The following is an 11497-nucleotide window of genomic DNA, read 5'->3' on the forward strand; positions in this document are numbered from 1 at the left end:
TTATCCAAGCCCAGGCTGCATCTCATGTCTTTTCTCATATGTATTTAATTCCTTTCAACAAAACCTGAGCAGAGTTTGAGGAAAAGCAATGCACTTGGTGGATCTGGGCCACCCTCAGACTGGACCTGTTACCTCTCCAGATGACGTGGAGCATCCACTGAAGTTAACAGACAAGACAGGTTATCTATGCTACAGTAACTATGAAGGCTTCTTCAGCTAAGCCAACACTTTGCACTGACATGGATGAAGATCACTCTTTTCTACTGTTTCCACCACAAATGCAGCAGCTTCTAGAACTCTGAAATAAATATTTAAGTGCAGTATAATTGAAGACTTTGTCTTATTTTGCAAGATGCTCCCTTCCCCTAAATCAGCTGAAGCAACAGTTTCAGAATTGTTTAGCCTTATCAGCTGTGCTTACTCATTCTTACTGTTTGGACTCTTTAAGATGCCTCAGACATCACTAATCACTACGGCAGATAACCAGGCTACCACAGGAATTTGCATGTTTATCCTGCTCCTTCTGCATGTTGTTTCAAATGACGAATTTCAGCACGTTGGCAAACAATGGTAATAGCAGTCCGTACCTTAAGTCACATACCCATAGCATACACTTAATGCCACTTTCTTGGTATAATACCAAGACCATTCTTCAGCTTCATAACCCAGGCTGGAAGCTCCTCTAAAAGCTCATCTCTGAGTCCAGTTCAGTTTTTTTTTTTTTTTCAAAAACCACCAAGTATGCATGACTGAATACTTGTTATGCAACCATAACAACTGGCATTTTCAAGAAAGATTCCTGCATAATGTGAATACAGAAAATCCAAGGCAAACATGATTTGATCTTAAAACTTTAATAGTAAAAAAAAGTGTAAAACCAAACACACCGCTTTAAACTTATCAGTAAGAATGAGAATTTAAGTGTTCAAATTCAGAATAGTGCAAATTTTCTTCACTCCCTTCCTGTCTCTTCCAAGCTTAAATCACTTTGGTTAAGATAGAAGTCTTGGCAAAAAATGAACTTTTGACTTACATTTTTGGCTGCATTATTTCTAACACATACAGATTTAGTTTGAGTCTTTGCAAAGAATTCTTAAATACTTCTCTATCAATTGAATATCTGTAGAGATCACTGTCACCTTCACTTGCATCTGGTTTTACAACGTTTTGAAACTGGTTTCAAGATGGTTGCAAAACTGTTTCCCCAACAAGCTGCATATTTCTTAAAACAGCTGAGCTGATCCAGTCCTAGTCTAAGGACCAAATTTCTTCAAGTAGTGCTACAAAAAGTGATTATTTAAGTTTTAAACATTTGAGGAAGGATCTTATACCAATGAAATCACACTCGATTTACACCAAAGCAGGATTAGAACTGGGGTTTGCTCTGTAATATAGACTTTGTGCTAAACTCTTCCTCCTACAAAGAGGCACAAGCAGCAGTTATAGCATTCCCTTAGAAGAGTGAAGACAGCCAGAACACTGCCACCTTGCCTCAACATCCTTTTTGATAGGTCAGTCTTCAACCAATGCCTATAATTATATCTGAAGCCATGTAAGATTGGATGTGAACACAAAAAAAAAATTGCATAATACAAAAAGGCAAATCCATGAAAGTTCACAAGTACACCATTAACCACAAAATTGGAGTATTTCTAAAAATTTGGGTTCAATGAAAGATACAACAAAACTAGCTTAACTAGTTAAATAAATTATTGCTCCATTTTACTCCATGCAGCATTGAAATGAACTCAGAACCTTTTTCTCTTTAATCTCTCATAAGAAATGATCAATGTTGAAGAGAAGATGAGGCTCAGATTTACTGTACATTGCACTTCAACTTTAAGACCTAATACTTGCTATTTAGGTCTCCTGTGGTCTAAGCTATCAAATGAATACATTGTGCTCACCAGAACTAAGTATTAAGAAATACCGAATGTTTAATGTAGTGACAAAGCACTTTTTTCTTTTAAGAAGGCAATCACAGATTGCAAGTTCTATAGGGTTGTGAAAAAACAAGTAGTGATCTCTTTCAGAAAGTGAACTGAGAAAACAAGCTGCTGACTATTCTTCTCACACAGTTTAAATCACAGTCTAGGTCTGCTTCTGTTTCAAATCATTTCAGTCAGAACCCTGACACAAACAGCAGCAAGATCAAGGATGCCTCTAGGAGGAAACTGCAGATCTAAGGAGTTGTGGGCATATACTCAATCACCAAGCAATGACCTGCAATGCACGCCTTTTCCAGTGACACCAGACTTAAGATACCAAAGGCCTTCAGTAAGATACTGAAGTGCACTTCTAATATAAAGCAGGAGTACTGGCACATACTTAGATTTCTTACTGAACTGGGGCCAGAACTTGATTCCTGCAAACCTGACTGCAAGCTTCAGAAGTAATGAAATTTCCAGTCAGAATTTCCTGATAAAGTTCACGTTAGAACAAGATTGTCTCCAATGCTCACCTATCATACTGAAGTAATCTAGAAATTCCAAACAAAGTGACTTCCAACCTTTTGTCCCTCCAAGCCTCTCCACCGAAAGACAGAAACTTAATGCAGCATTACTGGTAAGGGCATGATTCCTTCATAAGACTTCTGAAAGCATTAGTGCAATGCCTTTAATCTGTTTTGATCACACTTATTTTTAAATAACCCTATTTTTTAAAGATTTGGATAAATACTATTCCTATTAAACCATACTTCATCATTGTTAAGCACCATCAACCTACTTCCTTTGGGCACTGATACAAGAGCTTGTAATTAAATTTCAGTTTCAAGGCCTTAAAATACGGCAGCTGCTTCAATAACTTACATTGGAATCTAATACTTGGAAAACTGCCACTTAGCCTGAACAGTTGTATGCAACTTGGTGTTAAACTCTTCCAGAGAACAGCCATATGCAAATGCTTATGCGGTAAATCAGGGTAAGATTTCAAGATAAGCAGTTAATTTCACTTGGCTATTCTAAGAGTGGATTAATTTTTTTTCCCACAAGTCATTTGTGCAGTGAGCCCATAAAGAGATTATTTTTTCTAAATAATCTTCAATTTAAAACAGGAACGTGTCTTCGTAATGTTGCTTTCACACTGGCACCGTGCTCTCTTCTTCAAAGATTTAGTCATTGTGTGGTTTCTCTGGAATACCCTATGGATAAAAAAAGCCAAACATATACAGGTTATATTTTAATACCATCTGGTAAGTGACTACATTACACAATATTTTCAATGATTAAATAGTCAGCTAACTCCAGTTACGCTGATCATGACCTAATAGACGTGGCGTCTCATAAAAGCTCAGCAAGAACATGTTCCTCAGCTGCGGACAACAAAGTCATTATGGATCTGTACTGTCTTAACTAGCACGTCTGATAAAGTCATCCACCAATTGCACTGCTTTTTATAAGACTGTTAGCCTTCCTCCTCAACCCAGTTTACTTCTTAGCAGAAGGTATACAGTGCTTCACCTAATGGACATTAATTCAGTTTAACAGCCTTCTTTCAAACTGTCTTCATGTATAAGTCACTTTATTTTCCAATTAAAACCTGGTATCACCAACTTCTCTTTAAAATGAAGCTTTTAATAAGTTCTTTTCATCCTAGACCGAAAATGCGAATATATTTGGAAGTACTGAAATGTATTTGTCGTTCTGCACCCTCAAGCAGAAGCAAAACAAGAGATATTTGCGAGATGTAACTCTTGTTGAGAACGGTGGTTACAACACAAAATGAAGTGTTGCCATCCATTTAACCCAGCTGATGAGCACTCACTAAGCAACTGTGGGTGTCACAATGACTAGCAAGAGCTGATGGTGGCAGCAGCAACTTCACCTTTAATTCTAAAATAAAGCTACTAAAGAAAATGTTGGATTTCATCCTCAAGCTGATAGCAAAAAAAACACCCCAAGTAGAACCCAAAGCCCTCAGCTACAGCAGGTTTGCTGAAATCTAATCCTGCACTTGGTTACTGCATGTAAGCTTGCCTGAAATCCAGTGACTGAAAAGCAGCAATCATCTCCCAGCTAACATTTCTCAAGATTGGAGAAGGTGTCTCAGGGACACTTCTTATTCTACTTCTAATTTATTTTCTAACTGCAAAAGCTAGACAGGCTGAGGAAGAGGCAAGGCAGTTTTACTCCACTGGAGTATTAGCCACAGTGCTGCCTTCTACTCTAGACATGCCTGGAAAATGTCTACTGTTCGATCTGCAGCTTTCACATGCAGCCAAACAGCTCAGGGACTATGGGAGAATACAGCTACAATCCCTCCGGCCCCCGGAATATTCCATCTTCTTGCCACATTCCCAACAGCTGACAAAACAGACTGATCCTTTTGGGTTATCTCTACAGAGGAAGCTCCTAGCAGACTGAATGCTATCACTCTGTTTCAGAAGTGGAATTCTTTGAATTTCCCGCAGAGAATGCTTCACAGTGACTTGCAGAAACATTCCTATGAAAATGCTGGGCTGCTCAAAAGTTTTTCCAGACTAAGTAATGGTAATATAAACACATGAAAAACTACTTCTACATAACCAGAACAGAATGCTTTGCCTTGCCAACCTCCCTCCTTCTTTGGAAGAAAGATGAAAAGGTTGATAGGAAAGTTGCAGGCAGCCAGTCTGATTTTAACCACACTCAAAGTGAGATACTACATGAAAAGAAGCCAAAGGAAGAAAAGAAAAAGTCCTGTGTGCCAAAATTAATTTTAGCTCTTTCTTCAAGGCTTCCTCCCTTTGCTTTCTAACCTAAGAATCATAGCTACTGGAAGTACTGCATATGCCAATGTGAAATGTAGAGCTGTAGCTTATAACTGGCCATAATTTCATTCTGAGACTCTGACTGCAATAGCAGTGCTTAAATGAAACCATGTTAATGTATCTTTTCCATTTGATGTGAATGGCAAATGTAAAAAGAGAGGGGGAAGAGGCTATCATTTCAATATATGTAGTGCTAAAAAAAAAAAGACACACAGCTAGCATGCAACAGTGGGATTTGAAGAGGGAGCAGTGAGCTTTTAAAAAAATTTAAAAAACCTTCAGCGTGGTTGATTCTTAAGTGCATTACAAGGAAATAATTACTTAAGAACCCAGCAAATGACATAGTAATTTATACTCTTTTATCCCTTATATGAAGTCATACTTGAACTTCATCTTAAGTGACCGGAAGGAACTTATTTGACTGCAGTGGTGGAATTCAATGCTATATGAGGATTTTTTTTCCTCTACATAAGAAAAATGCTTTACTGGCATAAATAGACAAAACCCATCTGTGTCTCAGTTCTCGAGCTAGATGTTAATTGTCAGTTCTCTAATTTGATGTTAATTCAGAGTACTGACAGAACAGGAGTGCTTAAGATTCTCAGCAGAAGTGGCAGACTGATCCCAGTCTTATTTAGGCTGTTGCTGGAAAAAGTCAAACACTAGATACTCAAACACTTACTACAACACTTTCCACTCTAATGGCAACACAGGTTGTAAACTAACATTTCAACTCTTGGAAGTATATCTATATATCTTTGTCAACTGGTGAGTCATACTCTGAAAGGCATACTTTGTTCTTGGACTAACAACAGCAAAGGTATTTGGATTGCTAAGGAAATCATAATTATACAGTAATTACCATAGCCAGCTGGCGTCCTATGTTTCCTACAGTCACACCTCCTGAGAAAAATATACACGGAAGCCAAGAACGGATGTAAAGAAAATCTGGGGATGTATACCTAGTAAACAAGAAGAAATGAGATAGACAAATTATCATCATCACCTTACATACTGGTAACAAGAGGGTATTGAATGTTCTCCCTTGGCCCAAACAAAGAAAAAAATGTAGGGGAAGAAATAGGGAGACCAAATTAAGTCTATTAACTTAATAAGCTTCTAAATCCTGATGTCCTAGCCAGCAAAGTTTGGAAATTGTCTCTCCTGAGAGCCAATAAAAGATATGCCAAGTCAGCAGAAGTTCAGTTTTCTGAGAAGTTACCATCTTAACACACAACCCAATTAGTCTGTTTGCCACCCTCCACTCCTTGCTCTCAAAACGAAAATTTGAGCTACTGAACAATTAGCTACCTTAGGCAAACAAAATGTCTTAGTATAAGAACATGCCAAAGTTGTTAACTTCTAGTGCATGCAAACCTATTTTTAATTAAGACAAGAGAGTTGAAATAGTATTTCAAAAGTGTAACTTACTGATAAACACCATTATATACAAGAAACTGGGTTATTAGAGTTGCTACAAAGGCTATTGTAATTCCAAGTCCGAGACCACTTCTTGAACGATCAAATGTCCACCAAAGACCCAGCGATAAGGCTGCTAGAGTTAGGGACAGCTGGACATTGTTGGCAAAATCTAGTTTCTGGAAAAAAGATGTTAAGGACAATCCTTTAAAGTCTGCAGACATCCTGCTGCTGAAACTGAACAAAGAAGAACTGAAACAGAAAGTGAGCATGAATCTGTACCTCTGAATATAATACATTAAGGATCTGGTCTTCAACTCTGCTGAGCAATCACAGCTCTTGCTGACTTTGACTAGAATGCGAGTGAAAGGCAACATCAATTTTTGTCACACAGACCACGAAAAGAATACACTATACAGTAATATCTTAAACTTTTATGGATTTTTGTCTCAGGTAACCCAGTTATCCCTGCTGATTTACTTTTCCTTCTCAAACAATCATTATTCAACACAAAGAACACTCTTACTGAACAGTTCAGTGTACCTCTCGAGTTAATCGTGTGGCGTATTAAATGCAGGCAATATACAGAATAAAATAACACAACTTACACTGTTCTACTTGCCGTGAAACCAGACATACTACGATGTTGATTCCTCTCTTAACTACTGAGGTGAACTGTGTTATCTATCTTAATATTTTACTACTTTATTAACACTTTACTACTACTGCAGCGTACTGCAGGTCTCATGGAAGTCGACATTTCTGCAAATAGCATCACCCTTACCTTTGTATTTCTCCCAAATGAGAATGGGAGAGACTGTTACAGGATAACAGACTAAGCACATCGAGCAACAATATAAATTAGTTCAAGGATACAGCACTTGCATGATTAATGCCAACGAAAACTGCTATGCATCGCATCACGCTGGCCCATTCTCTCTTGAATTTGTGTGGTTCCCCAAGGTGGCTGTCAATGCAGGGATACAGCAGGCCAACAACAGCTGCAAGAGAAGCAACAGTGCTTGTACTAATGCTTACACAATGATTACATCAATATTACTATTTGTCAAGCACTTATTTTCCAAACTAAGTAGTGAGGTGCTTATCAAGCTACTGTAAGCCTGATGAAAAGGCCATTACTACCCCCCTACAGCAGAAAAGGAAAATACTCACTCTAACAAGTAATATTCTGTTTGAACCTTTAAAGCACAAGTGTTAAGGCATCTAACTTCTAGCTCCTTTTCTCCCATGAACATAAATCATTTGACATCCTGAGCAGATGCTTGCTTTCTACCAATAAATGAAAAAGTAACAAAAGTTTAACTACAGTGAGAAATTGAATATGCATTTATTGCTCACATGCAAGGCAGACAGTTTTATGAAGTTGACTCGTCAGCTGTGAATCAGGCCCCGAATTAAATATCCGTCTAAAACTCTCTTAGCAGAGCTGCTTTCTCTCCTTCTGCTGGGCTGCAAATCAGCCTACACTGCCATCTAAATTGGATTAATTTTGATGTGAATAGCAGACCTGAACTTAACGGAGCATCTGCCATCAGTCACATTTATGTCAAGGAAAAATTACTCATATGATTAACCAAAGTTTTTATCCTCACACAGTGTCTTCTCAGCCTTATCAGTCTGGAAATTGGCTGCAGAAGAAAAACATTGGCTGGGGTTCTCAGTTGCTAACACAAGCACTAGATGCGTTTCATTCTTCTAAACCTTGCAACTCCATGTATTGTCATCAACCCCAGGCTTAGACATGCTGCTTTAACTATACGTAACATCTCAGTGTATTTGTTTCCTTTCCTAGCTTCTTTTTTCCCCTTGAATGCCTAAGAGGTATGACTTCTATGGTAAGGAGGCTACAAGACGTACCCTTCTCTGACAGACGTGATCTGATGCTGAAACAGCTCCATTATTTCCATGCCAGCTACCAGGACTTTTACCTTACAATAACAACTAAATGTCAGAGTTTAATCCAGCACCAGCAGGACTATGAGAACTCTAATTGGCACATATCTTGTGGCTATCTTTTTTCAACACACAGCTTATCACTCATTCAAGTTTATGGCTTATCATTCATACTCCATTACTATGGAGTACATGACAACATCCCTGCATTAAAAACAAACACAAGAGTTGTTTACTTCCAATGCAAGTAAAAAACAGGCCACAGCAGTTTGGTTTATGAAGACTGATACCAAAAATGCTGGCAAATAAAATTTCTAAGACTTGTTTTGGAGTTTTAGAAAGCAAGCATCCTTTATCAGGTCTGGGCAACAGGCAGGAGTGATCTCCATCAAACATGTGCAACAAGACTAAAGCTGGTTAGAGAATACATTTCCCACTTACACACATATGTATACATTTTCCCAGAAATACTATGCATATTCTAAAATGAGGGCTTGGAAAATTATAACATTATCATGAAACTTTGCAACAGTCAAAACCCTTAGTAATTTGGAGCTGGTTCCAGCTCTCTGCTTGACCTTGCCTTTAAGATATGAAAGGCTGCAGAGGTGACCACAGAAGAGACATCTGCTCAACACAAATTATACTTTGCACAACATGTTGTCATCTTCAAAGAACAAAAAAAAAGTCTAAAAGAAAACATACTATTAGAGAAAGAAAATGTTCTATCACAGGGACAATCTGTCTAACCCTCAAAAACCAGAACTGCTTAGACGAAGCTTTATTTTAGCTTAAATCAAAATATTCCACTTTTTGTAACAGTAACTGCTTCTGGGCCCCTTGCTACAAGAAGGATGTTGAAGCGAATCTCTGGAGAGTGTCCAGAGGAGAGCAACAAAGCTGGTGAGGGGGCTGGAGAACAAGTCTTACAGGGAACGGCTGAGGGAACTGGAGTTGTTTAGCCTTGAGGAGGCTGAGGGGAGACTTTATTGCTCTCTACAACTACCTGAAAGGAGGTTGTGGAGAGGAGGGAGCTGGCCTCTTCTCCCAGGTGACAGGACAAGGGGGAATGGCCTCAAGCTTCACCAGGGGAGGTTCAGACTGGATATCAGGAAAAAATTTTTCACAGAAAGGGTGATCGCGCACTGGCAGAGGCTGCCCAGCGAGGGGGTGGAGTCCGCATCCCTGGAGGCATTTAAAAGACGTGTAGCCGAAGTGCTCAAGGACATGGCTTAGTGGCAGATAGGAATGGTTGCACTCGATAGTCCAAGAGGTCTTCTCCAACCTGGTTAGTCTAAGATTCTTGTACGCACGTACCACCCGTTCCAGCTCCCATCCAGCAAGCACAGCGTCACTTCCCCGTTTTCCGCCCAGCCCGTGGCCAGTCGCGCCAGTAGCCAATGGCGAGCGCCGCCCGCCACTCACCAGTTTGCCGGCAGCCAGTGGCGAGCGGGGGGCGGTGACACGGGGCGGGGACCCACTCGTGGCCGACAGAACACGCTGTCACGGGAGCTGCAGGGCGGCAGCTGTGTGGGGTGGGTTTGTTTGCATGGCGCTGAGAAAGACACGCTTCACCCACTCAGCCTGCAAAAGCAGCCTTGGGACGCGCGGGTAAGGCGTGGGAGGCTCCCACACGTGGAGCGGGCACAGCATCCTGCCAAAAGGCAGCGTTCGCACTCACTGTGGGTGGTGGGAGCGCAAAGGTCCCCACGCACAGGTGACAAAGTCAATCACTTCCCCCTCTCCCCGTGGAAGGATGAAGAAAGAAACAAATCATAGAATGGTTTGGGTTGGAAGGGACCTTTACAAGTCACCTGGTCCAACCACCCTGCAGTCTGAAGGGAGACCTTTAACTCCATCAGGTTACTCAGAGGCTCGGCTCTGGGCAACCTGTGCCAATGTTTCATCACCCTCAGTGCTAAAAATTTCTTCCTACTACCTAAACTTCTGATCTTTTAGTTTAAAATCATCACCTCTTCTCCTGTTGCTACAGGCCCTCCTAAAAAGTTTTCCCCCCATCTTTCTTATACCCCTTTAGGTACTGAAAGGCATCAATCTCCTCAGAGCCTTCTCCAGTCTGTACAACCTCAACTGCCTCAGCCTCTCTTCATAGGGAAGGTGTTCCAGGCCTTTGAATCCCTCACAGAGGGCAACTCACCTGCCGCTGTCCCACAGCATGGGGGCACCCACCAGGCAGAGGAGAAGAGCGTGGAAATCACCTCCTCTGGGAAGAGAGTCACGTTTCTCTGGATCTGTAGCATGTTCAGCACGAGGGCCATGAACGCACCCACAACGAAGAGGACCACGCTCCTCTGCACCAGGTGCTGGCTCCCGTTCAAGGTGCTGGAGGGGCTGGAAGTGCGAGCTCCGTGACCCACCAGTGTCAGCGACGGGCTTGAGACAGAGTTGCCCAGCATCTCGTCCGCTTTGGAGGCCAGCTGGGTTTTGGACCGTCCCCTGGCAGCGCCCGAACAGCTCCAGGCACTGGGCTCCAACCTGGGCATCAGCTCCACTGCAGCCCTGAAACACAGTGACACCAGTCAGCCCCACTGCAGCCCCGAAACACAGGGGGGACACCAGTCAGCCCCACTGCAGCCCCGAAACACAGGGGGGACACCAGTCAGCCCCACTGCAGCCCCGAAACACAGGGGGGACACCAGTCAGCCCCACTGCAGCCCCAAAACACAGGGACACCAGTCACCCACGGCTGACACCGACCAGGCTCTGGGGGCACCGGGCGGCTCTGTGTGACCCAGCTGCTCCTGCTCCCTCGGGATCATGGAACGGTTTAGGTTGGAAGGGACCTTAAAGATCATCCAGTTCCAACGCCCCTGCCACGGGCAGGGACACCTCCCATCAGACCAGGCTGCTCAAAGCCTCATCCAACCTGGCCTTTAATACTTCCACGGATGGGGCAGCCACAGCTTCCCTGGGCAACTGTGCCAGGGCCTCCCCACCCTCATCACGAAGAATTTCTTCCTAATGTCTAACCTAAATCTTCCCTCCTCCAATTTAAAGCCATTCCCCATCATCCTATCACTACACGCCCTCGTATCGCAGTTCGCTTCCTGGCTCGGGGGTCTAAAAATCATCCCCCCATCCCCACTTCCCTGCTGGGCATCGGGGGGGGGCACCACCTCCCCCACTGCCCCCCTGGCCGTCACCTCAGTGGGCGCGACCACTTCCCTCTTCACCTCAGTGGGCGAGACCGCCCCATCTCCCCCGGAATGGGCGCACCCAACGCTGTCACCTCAGTGTCCGCGCGCCCCTCTCACCTCAGGGGCTGCTCCCGCCGCCTCGGGCCGCGATGGAGGGCGAACGGCCGCCGCTCTGCCGCCTCCCTCCCGCGCCCCGCGTAAGGTTTATAAGCCGCCGGCCGCGGGCGTCACGTTACCCGCCACCGACCTACCCGCG

The 11497-nt window shown here is 42.8% G+C and overlaps 1 protein-coding gene across 3 annotated transcripts; it reads right to left on the bottom strand.

Moving 5' to 3' along the window:
• Positions 1-764: 764 nt before the first annotated feature.
• On the bottom strand, positions 765-11497 carry INSIG1 (insulin induced gene 1). Of its 3 annotated transcripts, none has more exons than XM_054058248.1 (6): positions 11278-11315; positions 10242-10603; positions 7046-7170; positions 6182-6348; positions 5613-5712; positions 765-3142 (listed from the first exon to the last, which is right to left on the bottom strand). In XM_054058248.1, the coding sequence occupies exons 1-6, from the start codon at positions 11298-11300 to the stop codon at positions 3113-3115; spliced, it is 807 nt and encodes a 268-aa protein (XP_053914223.1). In that variant the 5' UTR covers positions 11301-11315; the 3' UTR covers positions 765-3112. The 3 variants fall into 3 exon arrangements, with proteins under 3 accessions (XP_053914223.1, XP_053914226.1, XP_053914225.1); XM_054058251.1 differs by lacking the exon at positions 11278-11315 and adding an exon at positions 11334-11442 and having other exon boundaries at positions 767-3142; XM_054058250.1 differs by lacking the exon at positions 11278-11315 and adding an exon at positions 11359-11497 and having other exon boundaries at positions 769-3142.

This window comes from Cuculus canorus, chromosome 2 (assembly GCF_017976375.1).
Source record: "Cuculus canorus isolate bCucCan1 chromosome 2, bCucCan1.pri, whole genome shotgun sequence".
NCBI classification, from domain to species: Eukaryota; Metazoa; Chordata; class Aves; order Cuculiformes; family Cuculidae; genus Cuculus; species Cuculus canorus.